Source organism: Pseudomassariella vexata (assembly GCF_002105095.1).
Source record: "Pseudomassariella vexata strain CBS 129021 chromosome Unknown BCR38scaffold_9, whole genome shotgun sequence".
NCBI lineage: Eukaryota > Fungi > Ascomycota > Sordariomycetes > Amphisphaeriales > Pseudomassariaceae > Pseudomassariella > Pseudomassariella vexata.
The window spans coordinates 841,445-860,144 of record NW_024467964.1 but is presented as its reverse complement, the minus strand read 5'-3'; the positions used below and the strand labels follow the sequence as shown (position 1 = coordinate 860,144).

General features: G+C 51.2%; 2 protein-coding genes across 2 annotated transcripts; one reads left to right on the top strand and one right to left on the bottom strand.

Moving 5' to 3' along the window:
* Positions 1-2,606: 2,606 nt before the first annotated feature.
* On the bottom strand, positions 2,607-9,082 carry BCR38DRAFT_345992 (calcium-channel protein cch1; the record flags this gene model as incomplete). The annotated part of the gene is made up of 3 exons (XM_040856224.1): positions 2,607-3,111; positions 3,181-5,030; positions 5,093-9,082. The coding sequence occupies 3 exons, from the start codon at positions 9,080-9,082 to the stop codon at positions 2,607-2,609; spliced, it is 6,345 nt and encodes a 2,114-aa protein (XP_040714127.1).
* Positions 9,083-11,608: 2,526 nt separating this feature from the next.
* On the top strand, positions 11,609-14,262 carry BCR38DRAFT_410722 (uncharacterized protein; the record flags this gene model as incomplete). Its single annotated transcript, XM_040858495.1, has 4 exons — positions 11,609-11,800; positions 11,858-12,070; positions 12,126-12,224; positions 12,274-14,262. The coding sequence occupies 4 exons, from the start codon at positions 11,609-11,611 to the stop codon at positions 14,260-14,262; spliced, it is 2,493 nt and encodes an 830-aa protein (XP_040714126.1).
* Positions 14,263-18,700: the final 4,438 nt, after the last annotated feature.

The following is an 18,700-nucleotide window of genomic DNA, read 5'->3' as shown; positions in this document are numbered from 1 at the left end:
ATGCGTTCTAGGCCAATGTGTCCATGTGTCTGAAGGGAGGCAGGGAGATGTATGATAGCAACGTCAATAAGGGCAGATGGATCTCCGGCTCCACAGGGGCCCGCATCACGTTGCATACCTCAGAGTACGCGGATTTTATACGACCCCTTCGTCAATGCCCACCATTGTGGTTGCGACGCACCCTCTGCATATTTGCAAAGTGGTCTCACATGCATAAATTCGCCAAGTGAGGGTTTGCTGAAGGTGGCCGTCCCCGAGCAAGCCGAGTTTTCCTCTTCAGGCGTCCGGTGCAAGAGGAATTGCCTCCAGTGCGTTGGTGCGTACTTCGTATGAGCTTGCTCACAGTCTCAGAAATGGGAACATTTTGCTTGTTAGAGTGAATTGGGTGGCATGAAACAAGCCCTTTGCACTGCCCTGGCCTTATCTCAAGACACCATTCTCGCTTCGTATCAGACTTGGAGCACGGGATCTTAGCTGGTGTTTTTCTAGTGAAAAGCAGCTTTGGCGGCCGACTCCAAGATCTGCCGTTGACGTTGCGGCTGGCCGCTCAAGACTTCAGAAGATTAGGACAGGGGGGGCCGAAGGCCGAAAAGGGTAAAGCCGGTTCTGGCAGCATGTATGATCTCCGGCCAGGGTCAAGGGGTCTTTGCGGCGGTGAACCCAAGTTCGTTTGGTCGCAGACTGTCTGAGACGGGGAATTATGAACAGGGGAGGGCCTGAGAGCCCCACCCCAGCTTTTGACTCGTTTCAGGTCACCAACAATCTATCAAAGACGATGCATGCTTGTTCACCTTTGGATAGTATTTTCCAGAAAAACGCCTCTGAGGAAAAATCAAATAAATGAAAGGGAAGCACACGAATTTGGCAACTAGACTGCAGCTCTGCAGCTTGAGGGGATCGGCAGGACTCAAGCATTGATTGATTGACATGCGTTCGAAGGACGATCGTTACTTCGTGTTCGCTTCTTTGTGTGGTGTAATGCTATCGTGTGCTTCAACGAGCACACGACTTGGACTGATGAAGACTCGCGTGACCAACTTTGCCGTTTGAGACTCGCAGGATGGTAACTGCAATGTGCGATGCGGTTTCCAAAGGTGCGATTAGCGGGGCACAAACAAAAACCTCGCACCCCGCAAAGGGACTACAGCTACGGGTAATGCTCCATCCTATTCAAACCCTGTTTGATAGCTACGTACTTACACATATTGAGAATTAATGAAACTATGCCGCTATAACCGACGTGATCGAGAAAGCCACGCTCTTGATCGATATGAATAGAAACGCGATGACGAAAAGAGCCCCGCTGCATTACCCAATGCGGCGCAGTCTCTCTTCTCTTATCATCCATGGATCCCAGCAGATCGAAGATGGACACCATCTCATCATCAAGCGGGCTGCCAATCATCACTCAGCTATGAACGGCACCTACGTTCAGGAGGCCGTCTCAGAGACCTGCACTCCCTCAGGGGCAGATCCCCATCATGCAAGAAAAGGCCCTGTCCGGAAGGCGATCAAACCCGATGTGCGGCCCCTGCTCGGTCTCGTCGTCCCAACTTCAGGTCTGAGGAACACGCTTCCTTCTTTTGTCCGTACTGTTGTTGCCTCCTGGTGCGGTGCGTGGCCCGTAGTTTCCATCCAGTCGGTCGGTGTTCCAGCGGCCGCCGCTGTTGACGTTTGAAGACGTGCCATTGATGAGGGGAAGAAACAGAAGCTGAACGTGGTTGGTAGCCAAGTTACAACTTGCGCAGTGTTGGGCAGTTACACCGGTGAGAGGTAGTTATTCGAAACTAGTCCCTAGAGCCATCGCAGACTAGGCACGGCAGTTGATTATCGTCGATGGGCAATGGGCATGGAACGGGAGACGCGTTGCGAGACTCACTCGTCAGTCTCCACGCAGAGTTGGCTCATCAGCTGGGCTGTGCCGGTTGTGCAAGTCCGGCCGAATCCAGGTGCCATACGTAGTAGTACTTAGAGCGGCTTCTTCCATGACGTTGGTCCAGCAGGCTACAAGTGTAGCAATATTCGGAATCCCCGGGCTCAGGTTAGCGACAAAAGCGATTCCACACAGCACGAGTCATGCCGATCATCAGTCAACCTCTGGCAATTCTTGGTCTATTTGCACATTTTGCATTAGGCTTCAGTTATTCTGTGGCCCGGCACTGTCTACAAAGTATGCACACGCAATGTCTGCCTCGTCTCCACACAAGCGTTTCCCTCAAGTGGGCTGGCTCCAAGTGTCTGTGACCCTTGGGATATAGCAAGTAAACAAGTTCGCTGGTATCGCTCTCTAAACATTCCGTCGGTGGAAATGGTAATGTCGCAATATCCTTCTCTATGCCATCAAAACCGGGCGTGTAAAGTGCGCCTAATGCCTGAAAACGCCGGTTCTTTCTCCTAGTGCCTCGTTCATCCAGTTCGTCTCGCATTCCCAATGCATCTATCCACCTCCAATGCCTTGCAGCTTGCACGGTCCAGCATGCGGATTGCCGTCATATGATGTTGCTTTTGAAAGCTCATCCTCGCGTCGGAGCCATTATGAGATAACTAAGAGAATGCAAGTCGTTGTCGTAGTAATAGTAGTAGTTGTAGGTGCATGTGTAGCGCCTTCATCGATATCCATTCCAGTCGGATTTTCGCACTGATTTTCGCACCGTAGCAGTCCGGCGGATACTTTCCACCCACACCGAGTCGTTCAGCAGCTCCCTAACTTGGGCGGGTCGGACAGCGCTGCCACGTCGGCTGCTCTGGCCAGATGAAGTGCCTGGCTCTTGGAGGTCGAAGCTGAAGGCAGAATGATGCGAGTTATGTCCCGACATAGGTGGCACGCCCCGTGACATGCTTAGAGGGTGCGCGTACGAAGTGTCGTAAGTTGAAATGTCGGCGCTGGAAGCCCAGCTCGTATGTGCCGGCCTGACGGCATCACTGGCACTTAAGTAATCCGACGTGCTGGTCTGAGTCCTGCGCGATGTCGGCGCTACCGTGGCCCGCTGCTTCTTTTGACGTTCAGCTTCCTCGTCCACAAATATGTCGGGGACATCAAGTTGTGGGATCGCCGTCATCCGGGCCGCCTTTTTCTTTTCAATGTGCTTCTTGAATCTGCGAGTCCAGTATCTAAAATAGTGTTAGTCAAGTCGGGAACTACGTCTATCGTTTCCGCTTTCGCGTTGAGGGAACACTCACAGGGTGTCAAAGAATCCAAGGACAACCCTCCGGCGGACTTCTTCCTCGACCCGTTGCAATCTTGCACGACGGCGCAGAAATTCTTCGAGTCTCAAGCTCTTGCTATCGCTGATGATGTTGTAGTGGGCCAAGACCATGAGCACAGTCGTGAAGGAGATGCCCTTGTCGGGGTCCGCAGAAACCATAACTTCCTCGAAGAAAATATTGAACCGGCGGCGACGTTCTCGTACTTTGTACACATCAACCTGAGCAAGCCGGCTATTTAGCTTGTGCACGTCAACACTCGAAAGGACACTAGAGGACGTAATGGATGAATGTCTGGCTTGAGGCTTCATATCCGACCGGACGTCCTCCAGGATCTGCCGAACCGAGTCCTCGGCGTCGTAAATGCGCATCTCGAAAATTCCAGACAGCTCCCCCAACAGCCTTGGAAATGCTTCTTTGCTGATGAAGCCCGTCCCTGCCGGGTCAACACTTCGCCATGCCTCTTTGAAACGTCGGATCTCATCGCGGTCAATGTTGGCTAGACCGCTCGAACGTTGATACACGTATGAGAAACTCTCGTAAATGAGCGAGATGAAGAGATTGACGAAGATGTACATGCTGACAAGATTCCAAGCGATGAACAAGGCTCGTGCCCACTCGTTGCTGCCGCAATCGCTCATGGCAAAGTCGATAGACTCCACACAGAACGGCGGTGCGATGGCCGCATAGTCTTCCATAATCTCGTTCCAGCCTTCGCCGGCACTCATTCGGAACAGCAGGATCAGCGCATTTGGCACAGTCCTGAAATTGATGTTGGCCTCTGCGCTCTGCCCAAACCGAGTCAAGCTGAAGGTCTGCGTAAAGGCAATGGCAAAGACCAGGAAGAAAACAAGCCACGTTGCAAGGAGATTGACAATCGTTGTCAAACTTGCTGCGGCCGTTTTGAAGAGTTGATCGAGAGCGTCATTTCTCGGGATAAGCAACAAAACAATGGCAACGAGGAAGAACTTGTGGAGCTGGATGTAGGTTTCAAAACTGGTGTTGCTGAGTAGCAGCACCGTCGTGCCGAACTCACCGCTCACGGCGACCAACGAGAAGACATCCCAGGAGCTCCTTCTGAACCTTGTCCAGCCCAATCCAACAATGCGAATAACAATATTGGCTATGTAGATAAGGGTGAAGATGAGGAATGTAACGTCTCGAGTTCGAGTCCACCATTCTGGCTCGGGGTAGTATTCGAGCATTAGCAGAATCAGATGACAAACAAGCACACAGGTGATGGCGGTATACCACTTGCCGCGCTTTTCTATAGCCCGCTTGTGGCACCACTTCTTCCACTTCTTCTCCGTGTCATCGTATGAGCTCTTCGAAGGTGAGATTTGCCGGAGAAGTTTGCGAAGTTCCAGCCATGATCTTTGCTCGGCTGTCAAGAAGGCTACACCAGTCTGCTCCGTGTAATTGCGCATGAAGACAGAGATAAACAAGGTGAGCACAAAGACTGTAGCCATTAGGTTGAACACTACAAAAAAGAGTCCGTTGCCTGGTGCTGCTCCTTCGCGAGGTTGTGTATTGGGACCCGTAATGGCTTGCACATCAAAAGACACACCGACCCATCCTTCCTGAGAGACGATCTGGTAAAGGATGAACAGAGACGAGCCGAAGTCATCAAAGCTGTAGTACGGATTGGCTGCCACGCGAGGTGCGAGCATTGGCCAATCACCGCTGAAGGGCGTGGCATTATACTCGCCAAAGCAGTCCGTAAGGTTGAAAACGTCGCCGTCGTTACATTTGACAAGTTGACCATTGAACAAGTTCACGGCGTATATGGCAAAGGGGATCAAAAGTGAGATTGACACGAACGCGGCCTGGAGGCGAATAATTGTTAGAAAGGCCTTTGGACTTCGGACCAAGGGGTGAAAAAACTTACACCGAGGATATTCCACCCAGCAACAATGATGAGAGAGTGAAAGGTATCTCGCGCGCTGTCACTGATGTTGAGCAGGCGCAAAGCCCTGAGAGCCTTGAAGGCGCCAACAGCCCTAGAGACGGCCCCATCGTTGGCCAGAAGGGTGATGACATTGATCCACAGCGTTATAAGCACCACACCATCGATAATGCCCCACGAACTCCTGAAATAGGCGTTGGGTGTGAAGAATAAGCCATCGGCAATAACCTTGATGATAGCCTCAACCATGAATATTATGGCGAACCCCATGTCAACCCACACGAACCAGTTGGAGAAAGAGGGATCATGGGTCTCAAAGTACACTTTTTGGTACAAAGGTGTCGTCACGCAAGCAAGAACAACCATGGCGACGATAGCAGCGTATATGAAAGCCGAGAAAGAGTACCAGGCGATCTTATTGGGTTCCACACCATCAAACCGCTCGCTTCCCCTGCCGGGTCCGACAATGAGCTGGCATAATCGGCGTAGAGGATTCTTAGGCGTGAAGATGTAGAGCGAGTTGTTGTAGGTAGGATGTCGCGCAAGGTATTCACGCTGAGCTTTGCGTCGTGCCGAGGTGGCTGACACAGCCTGCCGCGCCATTTCCCGGGGATCTAAGGCATCATTCGGACCGTTGAAACGGAGATTGGAGTAGAACGGGTTCGGCTCCTTGCTGGTGAAAATGGACCGGACCTTGCCCCATGCGGATGAAAGCAGCCCGGGTCGAACATCGCCAGCAACGTTACCCTGTTGGGGTGATTCCGTTCCCGTGTCAGTCTCCTGCAAAGGATCCATGCTATCATCAAGAAACTCTCGCACAACGGCGTCCTTCAACAGCATTTCCATGGTTGCTGGGCCATAGTCGAGGGGATCTTTCTTCTTCCGCTTTTTGCCAAACGTGAAGATGCTGGATAGAGCCAGGTTGCTGGTGTTGTTGCCCAGTTCTTTCCTCTGGAGAAACGCCTTGACTTGCTCCAAGCGCTTTTCGTCCTCCGACACATCAAAGTTCTCTTGGATGACCGCAATAAACATGTTGACGAGAATGAAGAATGCCAGGATGAACCATCCGATCAGGAATATCGCACCGTACCAGGACGTCTTCAAATATGTCGTGTACTTGGTAACATCGTATAGTATCGATGTCCAATTTTCACTCGACAGAATCTGGTACATGCCAAGGAATGCGTTGTAGATGTTGTAAAATGATATCTGGTTCAAATCACCGTTATCATCGTACATCGGTATCTCCCCGCGGAAGAGCTGGACGGCAAGTATGGCCATGAGGAATGTGATCAGAAACACGAAGAGCATGAGATTCGCAATACCCGTTGCATTTCCGAGCACGAGCAGAATCAACTTCCGGGTGATCGGTATGGCCAGAACCACACGATAGGCTCGCAGGATTTGAAACAGGGTGAGCCAGGCATACGTGACTCCAGAGTTCCGAATCGGCGGCAAGAGAATGACCGTCGTCGCGACAGCGAGGAACAGATCGAACAAATTGCGATAGCTCCGGTGGAACGATCGCCAGTTGGCCGCGAAACGTATAATGATTTCCACGTCGAGTATAACGGTGACGACGACCTCCGCGGCGCCGATGAAGTGTTCCCGCTGGGCGGACATTGTGTTACTTCGGAAGGATTGCGCCAGTAGATCGAATGTGATGAAGAGCACCCAAACTAACCGTGTTTTGTCGTAGATTTTCTGCAGAGTTGACGTGCGCTGCAGGGCAACTTGGTCAAGATGCACCGGCATCGTAGAATCCTGAGCATCGGTGAAGGCACTGGACTTGCTCTCCTCCCTGATGACCTGGAAAGACGAAGTGATGACTGCGATCAACAGATTCGTCATCCACAGCATCATGATCATGATGCCAGCACCAAAGAACAGGGCTGCAGGAAGGTAATCCGAGTTGGTCGTATAATACATAAGATCAGACCAAGTGTTTGCGCTCATGATGACGAAGACCAACTCCATTGAATGAATAATATTGTCGAAATTGACAGTGTTACTGTAGGGACTTTCGCCCTGCAAACAATAGGAACCCTGAGGACAGAGGAAGCCCTTGGCCGTTATGCTACCGTTTCGCAAATTGTCCAGTGTCCCATGGTTGGGACTATAGACCCAGGGCATCTCAGCTTTGGTAATATTGTCCAGGTGACCGCCGCAGAACGTAAACTCGTTGGTGAAGGCGGCTTTGAGATTAGTAGGATCCAACGGATCCAGCCAGACGCATTGCCGGCTAAAACTCGACTTGAAGCTCTGAATGCCAATGATAGCAAACAATATCCAGAAGAAGAGAATCAAAAATGACACTCTCAGGAGCAGCGGTGCGGCCTTCTTCAAACTCCGCAATATGATCGCAGTTCCATTCGTCAAGGCAAGAAGCCTCACAATTCTGAGGCAGCTCATCATCCGAAAGATGTAGAAGTGTAACTCGTGCTCGAGACCGCTCAAGCTCAGGAGGAAGGTGATCCAAAATGAGATAACAGCAGTAAAATCTAGCCGGTTGAATCCGTGTCGCAAAAACGCGCGACGGGCTAGTTGCATCCTCTGCGCTTCTTCAACCGTCTCGGGCAATCGTTGTCCGTGCATCATAGTGAACGATCTGGCGAACGTTGAAGTTCCAGCATCATCTTCCCTGGGACCTTTGACCGATTTCTGGCGTTGCGGTCGAAACACAGCCTGATACTTGTCCGCGACGGCCGCTCGAATACCTCGCTGCCGATCAATGGTGCTGTACTCCGTGGCATTCAGGAACAAGCCTGATACGATGACGCGGGCTATAATCTCCAATGTGAAGATGGTGAAAAGTACCAACATAGCCAACTCGAACGAAGTCCCAGCCCATTTGGGAGGGCGCTCATTTCCAGGTTCGAAGACATTAGAAGCCGCTTCAACAGCCAACAAAATGGCCTGTAGGACGATGAGGATAAGAATTACTGGCTCCATATAAGGATTCACCAGGACATCGCAGAGCTTTTTTCGGAGTGGATTTTCCGGACCAAATATTCCAAGTGAGCGGCCCTTCAGGGGGTTTGGCATTGGCTTGCTGGGGGCTAAAGAAATGGCCTCTGTCATAGGAATAGGGAAGCCATGCGACCCGTTCTTCTCCACTGGTGACGGCGGGTAGACCTGGGAAGGATAGGAGGTATCCATGCCCATAGAGACGTGAGAAGGATCATAGGATCTGCGGCCGTCGGCACTCGGTGATCTTGAGCGAGCTCGACGCTGCTGTTGCTCTATTGCCTCCTGCTCACCACTGATGTTGACGACACGCTGGGACATGGCTCTAACAATAGACCCAGCTCGGTAAAAAGCCGTGCCGGGGGAGCGCGAAGCTCGGTGGTCCGTCGGCGTGAGGGAGTTTCCATAGCTGCGGTGCTTGGTCGACCCAGGACCATTTTCCAGATCAAAACCTAACATCTTCGTATCGCGAGGTCGCGAGGATGGAGTATTGTCGAGATCCGATACGGTCTGGAAGCTATTCCTCGATATCGCGTCGACCTGCGGCGTGGTCAATGAAGCCCCCGAAATAGGTTGTGCAGAAGAAGTCAGCGGCGCACTGTCTGATTCGAAATAATCGTGGTGCGGCAGCTCGTCGTAGTAAGGAGTCGGGGAGGCGTATGGGTTCGTTGACGCCGAGTTGTGTCGGAACATGGCCGGCTCCGTTGGATGGATCTCAGGAGGGAGGGCATACTGCAAAGCGGCAGGATCTATTGGCGATGTCGGACTCGATCCCATGGTGTCACGCTGTGAAGGTTCCCAGTAGGTTGAGATGCCAGGCAGATTGGCTGTATTCCGCTGCGTGTTCCGAGTGCCAGCACCCGCGCCCACACCCGCTGCTCCGGGTGCCCCTTGTGTATGATCATATTCGCCGGGGGACCTTGCGAGGTTCTGCAGTGGTATTGATTGCGATGGAGCTGCCGAAGGGCTCTGCTGTGAGTGTTGTGGTGAAGTCGGATGAGTCATGGTGCCAGCTTGACGATGGACTTCAAATTCAAGTCCAGGGTCGAAGTTGGGGAAGATGCGATGGACGCAATGCGCAAGCGCACCGGCAATGGTGGAGCTAAGGCGCAATCGATGGCATCACTTTCAACGTGTATCTATCGGCGTTATCAAAATAAACATTTGGCGTGATTCTGAGTTGCGGTTGCAGGATTCGTATTGTTTGGATGGAGCTGCAACCCGAGGGGTTGACTGGCGTAATGAGGGACACGGAACAATCTCAAGATTCGCGGTAGTCTTCACGGTAATTAAAATGAATCAAATCCTCCTAGTCAAATCGTTGTACAAGGTTGGCCTTGGTGTTGAGGCTGTAAAAAACAAGTAGAGCGCAAGGTAAACGAGAGACGACGAACGTGTTGTCGTCGTTATTGGGTGGTAGATCAATAGTGGCTAACGATCAAATACGAGTACATAATTAAAGTCAAAAAAAGAGTTACTGGAGTCTGGCCAACAAGGTCGAGCGTCGTCGAAAGAGGGTGTCGGACTTCCCAGGTCTGCACCACGTCTCCAAAGTACCATCTGCACCGCGCTTGAACCAGTTAGGCTTATCTTATTCCTACTGCTGCAGTTAGCTGCTCAGTCTCTCAAGCATCCGGGATCCTGCGCCAAACAGGCCCACTCGCCGCAGCTGAACAAGCCGTACTAGCAGCCCGCCGAACCGATGTAATGGTTGATAGAAACTAATGCCAATGACACGGTAATCAGCCCCAAATGTATCCACAGCGCTAAAACTAGGTACAACTGAACGGTCCAAGTCGCGCTACTGCATGACGATGGCGCCAACCTGCCCCTGGCACTGACAGCATTCGGGGTCAGCTTGGTCTGGGGCTAAGCCTTCTTACATGGTCTTACTATATCATACCTATCATACATCTTGAAGACGGCAGTGCTCACTCTCTAATTGAAAATATGACTTACGGGCAGCTGTTACTCGTCGGTCAATACAGCGACTGCCTCGCCAGCTAGATATTTGTGTTTGCTGCCGAAACATCTCATGACCAATGCAGACAGAGTACCGGAGTAATTACAGGGCACTTGGGTCAGTTGGCACGCATGCTGTATTGGACCTGAAACGGTACCACACAGCAAACTCCATGCTGCTTGCGAATGCCTCGGGCTTTCCGGCATATCTGGACGGTGACCATCATTTATTATTGCACTTGGTTTGTTACTTGGTACATAAATGGGTGCTCAGTTGATGCATCACTGAAATTCTATTGAGACACTGGAGTGGGCTCTTGGGCATACTTTCGAGGTGTGACACGAACCAATTCCGCTACATAGTGTCGGATAACACACCAACACAATAGGGAGAATCCGACAAGATATAGAGGCCTGCGCGGATGCCAAGAGCATGAACATATGGTGAGATACTTTTGGCCCAGTTGGAGCCCCGCAAGTACGATCAACCTTGCAAGACCAAGTAGCAATTGATACTACAAGAAACCAGACTACTAGGACGGATCGAATCTTTCACATAGTAATATCACCCAGTCTTTGGAAGGCATGGAATTATCGAATGCCACTTACAATTGAATTTCTTGCTATCTGACCAGTTGCACCTGTTATACCTTCAACAATCTTCAGAGTCTACTCATGTGGGCCTGAGCTTACTATATAGTAAGAAGATGTTTGCGAGCGAGTCAGGGATGTCCTTTCATAACAGAAAAATGATCCCTAAAATGGTAAAAAGAGAGCTGGATCAGTGATCAGTGTGGGAAGTTGTGGCCTCAGGCAGGTGTGGAGGAGTAGGAGACAGGCAGGCACGCGTTGCAGTATTTAGGGATCCCTCGGGGCCAACTTGGGATTGGTCTCTCACGCACCTTCATAGTACCAATACAGCCCCTAGTACTTGGATTCTGACAAGCAGAGTATAGCAAATAATACACTTCTCGATGTTATTGTCCGGAAATCACGTAGAAGTTGTAGGTCTAGAAAGTGCATGCATGTCACTTAGATCGTTTGCCCAGGCTACAGAAGAGACAAAATCACTATTAAAGAAGTGAAGAAGCTTTCTAAGATCTGCTTGATGAACTACTAAAGTTTGGAATGATGAAATCTTTCATGGTCCAATGTTCACAGATTGAGGGTAGATGATTTTGGGGGGTGCATCTTAAGGGAGAACGGAAGAACAAAAGTCCCAAAGTTCTTCCAGTCGCCCCCACATGTGCTTGCACTAGGTTAAGTGCGTTGATGCGCAAAGTCGCGTTAAAGTTCCCAGAAGTTGCAACCGCGCCTGGTCCAGTTGAAATTCCACAACCCTGGGAAGCTACGAATGTCACGTAGTCACCCATTTCCCTCGAAAGAAAACGACTCATCGAACCGAACAGCCCAAATGGAATAGTTTATAGACACTGCGCAGATGGTCCAGGAACGTTTATTCCATTTTTCTCGTATTCTTCCGACTACCATTGGATCCCTCGTTGCCAGACATCAGCACACCCCTCAGCCGTCGCGCTTCTCAAACTAGACTTCGCACGCAGGTTAGCCATGCCGTCAGCAAGAAAGCGCGCCTTGCGCGACGTCGACCACGACGCCGGCGCTTCCAATCCTGCCACGGAAACCCCAAAGGAGACATCCTTGCTGCAAAACATCAGAAATATGTGGCAATTCGCCAACTTGTATCAATGGATTTACATATTCGGCAAGGTTGTCAAGATCGACGACAGTATCGATATGGACGTACGTATATGTATGTTACTCGTGACAAGCCACAAGCTAATGTGCGATTGATGGCAGGTTCTGGAAACCGAATGCCTAAAGCCGAATTCTCCCGTTCTCGTAGAAGTCGGCCTGGCCTTGCTGAAGTGGGTGTCATCGCATCGCGGACTGACTCCTGACCTGTTCGACGAGTATACGAGGCGACAATATGTTGCGAAAAAGCCCGATCACAACCCGTTTGGCACCGATGAGGAGCCTGCCAGGTTTCACGACTTCGATGTTTTCACAAAGGTTCGTGGGTCTGATAATGGTGTATTGCTGGGCGCATGCTAATACCATCTGCCAGATCAAGGTTCTGCAGCAACTTACGCAATGGGTCATGTTGCATTCCGAGCGCATCCGAGAGAAGATGGACGAGCAGAAACCTTCAGATCAGACTGACTGGGTTAGTAACTGATGGGATGTATTGGTCGATCTTGCTAACAAGAGCACAGAGAATAGAGCCGTACGGCTGGGACAGCGATGATCGCACATACTTTCTTCTGGATGACGATCGGCTGTATCGCATGACCGAGGCCCCTCCTCCTAGTGCTGAGTGGAAACCCAAGAAGAACTCGAAGAAGGCAAAGGCCGCAGCAAGAGCAGCCAAGCGCCGCCGTGTTTCCAGATCCTCTACTGCCAATATTGAAGATGCCGATGGTGGCTCTGAGTCTGAAGGCGAGAAACCTGCTGAGCCGGGAGATGACGGCCTCGGCGGTGCGAAGTGGGAGTGTATTGCTGTCACCTTGAAAGAAGTTCGAGCTTTTTTAAACAACATTCGCAAGACTCGCGATGACAATGAGAAGATCCTCAGAGACCGTATTGAAGAAGGTCTTGTGCCTATTCTCGAGAAGTACGAAGAATCCCGGAAGAGAAAGGCGCTGCAACGAGAAAAAGAACTGCTCAACCTGGAGAAATTGGCTCATGCAAAGAGATCTAGCCGTCTTGCCAACAAACAAGAACAACAGAAGTATGAAGAGCAAGCTCGGCAGGAAGAACAGCGTCGGTTTGCTGAAGAGGCAGCTGCGAGGAAGGCGGAACAAAAGCGCCTCAAAATGGAAAACGAGCGCGATAACAGGCTTATGTCGAGAGAGAATCGTCTACGGGAACGAGAGGCACGCCGGCTACAACACGAAGAGCTTGCGCAACTCTCGGAAGACAGCAAGAACCTGAGTGTTAGCGGTACCGGACGACTATCTGAGCGTCGGCTTCAAGTCGAAATCGACAAGAAAAAACAAGCCTTGGAGGAGCTCGAAGAGGAAGAGGAAGACTGGTTCTTCGACTGTGTCTGCGGCGTCCACGGTCAGGTGGATGACGGCACGCACAGCATCGCATGCGAGAAGTGCAACGTGTGGATGCATAGCAAATGTGTTGACATCAGCGAAAAGGAAGCAGATCGTGATGACTTTCACTTTGTTTGCAGCGGCTGCAAACGGAAGCAGGCAAACCCCAAGCCTACGATCATCAAGCTGAAGGTCAAGAATCCCGGTGATGCTCCTTCCTCGCCGCCTACAGTGCAGTCAGTTGACGGAACCCCTCGGCAACCTCGATCAGCTTCGCGCCAGTCTGGCTTCGTTGTCGAGATCCCCTCAAAAGCTCCAGACCGCTCCGGTTCACCAGAGAAAACTAACGGTGCGGTTCCTCAAGCCCAGCCCCAAGGGTTTGACGGGTCACAGTTGCGCCCTACTTCCCTCTCCCTAGCATCTAATAAATCGGCCATTCCGAAGAAGCAGTCCAAACAGACACCCGTGCTTCCGCCTCCATCGCCATATATGAACGGTGAAGGCTCAAATCCCTTCTCATCACCACATCCGACGCTGTCACCTCCTCAACAATCACCAAACAAGTCCAGAGCTTACTCTACGATAAACCATTCATCGCCAAGCTCCGGACCTAGTAGCAATGGTGAGCACAGGAGCTTGCCACCAAAAGGGATTTTTCACATCTCCCCCAAAGTCACTGGAGCGGTACAAGTGCAACACCAGACACCTGTAAGTGCATTGCCACCTCACGCGGACGTCACAGTGCCTCCCGTTGCTGCAAGATCAGATTCTCCGCTCAAGCAACCCCTTGAAGCTGCCAACAACACATTGCCCGTGCTTTCTCCACCATCCGTGTCGTTCTCGACATCGGGTCAACCAGCCAGCAGCTGCACAACACCAGGGTTTTCTACACCACAATTTGAACATAGCAAGCCGGGACCGAATGCCAACGTCGCAACACCGGCACTACCGCCAACTCAGAATGGTCTCTCACCTCTGAAACGCTCACCGCCAGCTCAGCGGCACAGCAATAATGTGCATACTCCTGCGCCTGCCATTCTTCCCCCTGTTGCCGCGTTGTCTCCAACCCCGTCGCAGCAGATCATGACTCCGCCGGTCAAGTTAGCTGAGCCTATACGGCCTTCATCACAGCAATCTAGCAGCGGCACCGGAAGTTCTTGACGTCGGTCGCAACCCAGCTCGGAGTCCTTGTATGGTTCATCACATACAGCTCTCCCATTTGGAGTATGGGTCAAGTTAAACTACTTTCAGTCTTGGGCGAGAGACTTGTCCTTTTTTCCGCGAACCTGAAGGATCCCATCGAGCTTTGTAAAATTTCGGCTGCCTTTGGATGTCTGTTCCGCGCAATAGAGGAGCGACGCAAGGTACAACCCCTGAGGTTTGGCATGGGTTTTAGACAAATGCATGATAAATGACGACAAAGTCATGGCGTTATTGAGATGGAGTAAAGCAAGTAGACAGAGGTGCTAATGATGATGTCTTCTGCAAAGCCGCCATGTACTATTGCCAATAATCTCTGTTTTTTCGATGTATGGATTTCGGTCTAGTTAGCTAAATCGATCAACAGGACGGTTTGAATGTGCTCATCAGAGACTTTGGAGGGCTCGGGTTTCCGTAGCAGCCAGACACACCGAAGGGTCACCAGTAGCTATGTGCACATTCCGTCATCCTTGAACGTCGTGTAGGTCGGAAGTTGAGCACACACGACTGGCTCTGTTCCAATTCACGCGACTATCACTTCATCGATCTCACACATGGTGCTTTATCTTTCAATCTCACCTGGCAGCACGAGCAACCAGCTCTGGTCACCTACCAATGGAGATGTGTCACCCCGACCCGGTGGAGAAGCCCAAAGGCATGCGCTCTCACTCGAAGCGACTTAAGAAGACGGCAGCCGAAACACCGGCCTTCCGAGCGTCAGGGATGGTCGTATCGCTCACGAGTATGAGTTCGCGTGATGTGGCTGCGTCCTGCCGTGGCGGTTGAATGGTCGAATCAGCAGAGATTCTTGCAAGCATATGATAGTTGATGACTTTGATGCCCAAGACTAGGGCAATCTGGGAAGGAGAAATGAGCAATCACAAAACCCGAAAGGCTATAGGAACGGGTGGTCTATGCGCAGCCGTGGGCTTCCATGAGTGGGCGGATCATTTCCTATGGAAGATAGGGGTGCGGGGTGATTAGGGTGGTTGGATAATGTAGGTACGCTTTGCTGTTGTGTCAGTGCCAGTGAACTTCAGGTGATCCATCTCGAGAAGGAAGCCAGCGAGCAAAAAGGAGATGCGAGACTGACAATCGGGAAGGGTGAATCCAGCTGTATGAGCAGGGCGCTGGTGCCATCGACGGGCTGGATGGCGCGAGACAAGAACAGTCACTTTTCGTTGTGCTCTCGACTTATTGGTCGGGGGCGTGTTGGGATACGCAGAGGATCAACACAGAAACGGATAGAGAAAGAGCTCATCAAAAAGTTGGAAACACGACAAGCCTGAAAGGATGAGCGAAACCAACGAAACGGACAGAAAACTTAGGACGTCAAACCAGTCTTTGAGGACCGTCAGTATATATGCAAATAGATGCATCCCTTTTGCAAGCCCATGATGGTGGCATTCCCGTACTGCACCCCCCTACATATCTACTCCTTGGGCCGACCAGACAAACCGACGCTTCAAGAAGGCGTGAAGTGTAACAGGTTGCATTTCCAATGTTGGGCTATGCGGTTCGGCCTCGCTTAGCCTGGTCAAGAACTCCAAGCTTCAGCTTCTCAATAAGGTACACCAGAATTGCTCGGTACGCAAAGCAAAGCAACCATGGCCTTTAATGTTAGCAATAAGAGCAGGGGCTGATCCGAATTGGGCACCTCTCTGCGCGACTGACGTTCAAACAGCAACCCCAGTCACGGCGCTAATGCGGCTACCCGTCGGTTCCTGCATGGATGCTGCTGCAAACAGGTATAAGCCGAGAAGCACGGTGCAGCCGAGCAGAACCTCAGGAAGCCCCATGGAAATTCATCCGTCTTTCGGCAAATGTCATTGCTAAATATCGGCTCCCCATGCATGCGAATTTCTCTGAGCTAGCATATGCCTGTCATCAGCACACATTACAGGTGGGCACTCCGGAGGACCCTGTCCGCGCCCCGTTAAAGTCACATCCGCGGCATTCATTCGGTCGTTTGCAGACGACCTTTCTTGCAAAGGGAACAGAATGACTGCATTTAGAGATCGAGTGCTGATGGCTTTCTTTGGAAGCTCAAAGGAATGAGGAAGGAGGCGTGATCTAAGCACGCCACACTTTACAACACGTTTTCGGCAGCGATCCAGGAACCGGCCAAGGGCTGCTGGCCCCAACACGCATTCCAGAGCCTGACACGACTAGCAACCCGGCCAACGCCGCACGCGTTGAAATCTAGAGATGGGCAACTAGCTGAGCCCCCCTCGCAAGGGAACTAGGCCAAAAATATGGACAAACACCAGATTTCAGATTTCCAAGATCAGAGTGGTGGGCCGAGAGGTGGAGCCGGCCGGGTTGGTGCACGAACAGGTCCGCATAGTACCAAACTCCTCCGCCGCTGTCTCATCGTCCAGTCGGAGGGTTCCATGCTTGGAGCCCATGTTTGCATGGCTTGCATGTCTTGGGCCCAGGGGTCCAATGATCGGGATAGGGCTGGCTTCTCTCCCATGGTGAGGAAAACGTGCCTATCCGATCCTCATCTAGTCTCTCATATTTCAAGTGGCCATGATGCAGCGAGCAATGAATACTCCAAATTTCTCAGACACGCCCGGAATGAACCGAGCTAGCAATAGCATAGAAAGTGGGAACCGGAAATAGCACCCGTCTTCCTCACTCTCTCTCCTTCCTCCCCATGCCCGAAAACGACGGGAAATCTGGCGTAAGTGAGCTGGAGTAATTTTGTGGGTGTGTGGCCTTGTTTCTGCATTCGGTTCTTTCGCTACTGCTTCAAACTATCCATCTAAAACATCTGCTTCCATATATTTTCCTATTTTCTTCCGAAAGCGGTAATGGACGCCCATTTGCGGTTGACCAAAGAACCCACTGCCGTTAAAGAAAAGGGAAACAATACAAATGATCTGACATCCCAAGAATCTGTACATTTCTTTCTCATATCGTTGTTAGTTGTTGGTTCTCTCTAAAAAGAGGAAGTACAAGAGAAGCTGTTGTGGCAAAGAGAAGAAAAGTAACTCTAGGGAAAACACACAAAGACCGCATCCAGTCTTCTCGGTTGGATCAAGGAGAGCCATACCAAAATCCCGGCGAGCTGGTCGGCAAGAGAGAAACGAACCAACACATGCATGCTCGACGTACACGACACACTTTCTTCAGTATACCCTGCTGCATACCACACGCTCCCTTATCAGACCATTTGTTCAGCTCCACGCCCAAGTATCTTGTCAGGCCGAACCAACAGGAAACTGTGTTGCTGCTGTTGCTGCCACCGCCCAGTGGTGAATCAGTCTCTGGGGAAGACGCGAATAGAACAAAGAAAGGGAAAGAAGAAGTGGTGAGAACTGGGCACAGGCAAGCTGCATCAACCATTTGTCCGGGGTGAAGTGACGGCCTGTGGGGTGTATGTTTACGCGAGACCCAGCAACCAACTTCTGCACATCTTCTCTGACCATCAGGCCGGTCGACTGACTAGTGGCACTCACATCAGAAAGTCACAGAGTCCAGCAGCTCACAATCCCAATCCCAATAGCCAGGATTTTGGTCCAGCTGGGTTCACGTCCACAACAGGAAAGAAGGAAGTCGCGGCTGTCGTCGTGCTTGTGTTCGCACAGCTCACATCAAAAGTGTTCGGCAGACACACACATCAAACCTGCCAGACGGGCATTTGCAACAGGTTCGTCATGTCCGGTTTCTTTCTGAATTTATGCACTGCATTGCACAGAACAGCACCATGCCACCCTAATATCCCAGCACATTCAGCAACCTGACCCTGCTGCTGCACTTCTGCAGTTGCTGCCACTGCCGCCAGTGCGCATATCCCCTTCGCGTCCGCAGAACAAGACAAACCCACATGTCTGTTTCTGACAGGTCTTCCACTTTTCACCGCCTGATCCAATTTTGTTTCTGATTGCCTGTCTATGTGTATATACATAGGTGCTTTTTCATGCGCGAAATATCTTCAGCTAAAAGACATGTGGGGGATATCACACAGACAATCGAGATCTTGCTAACTGACATCTGGTGGTTTAGCTTCAGGCCAAGAACATTGTGCTTGCCAATCCCAAATTCTACATCTGACTTGACTCTCTGCCCCTTGTCGTATCGTGTCGTGTCGTGTTGGAGATTTCTATCTGCTTTCCAGAAGCTCGGCTCCCTGAGGGTGGAAGCTTCTTGTCAAGCTGAGCGCTCCCTCCTGGTCATCGCGGTATCACCGACACTTTATCGTCCCGAAAGCTGGTGCCAAGCAACCCAGTCTAACCTCAAGACGTCTGATCTTTACCACGCTATCCGGACATCAGCTTTCATCGCCGGCTCGAATCGCAAGTGATCAAAGGAAGGCGTCAACTTGGGCAGTGAGTTTTGCAAACTCCTGCTTTGTGGTCACTGCCATCCAGCAAAACAGCTTCTTGGTTCTTAC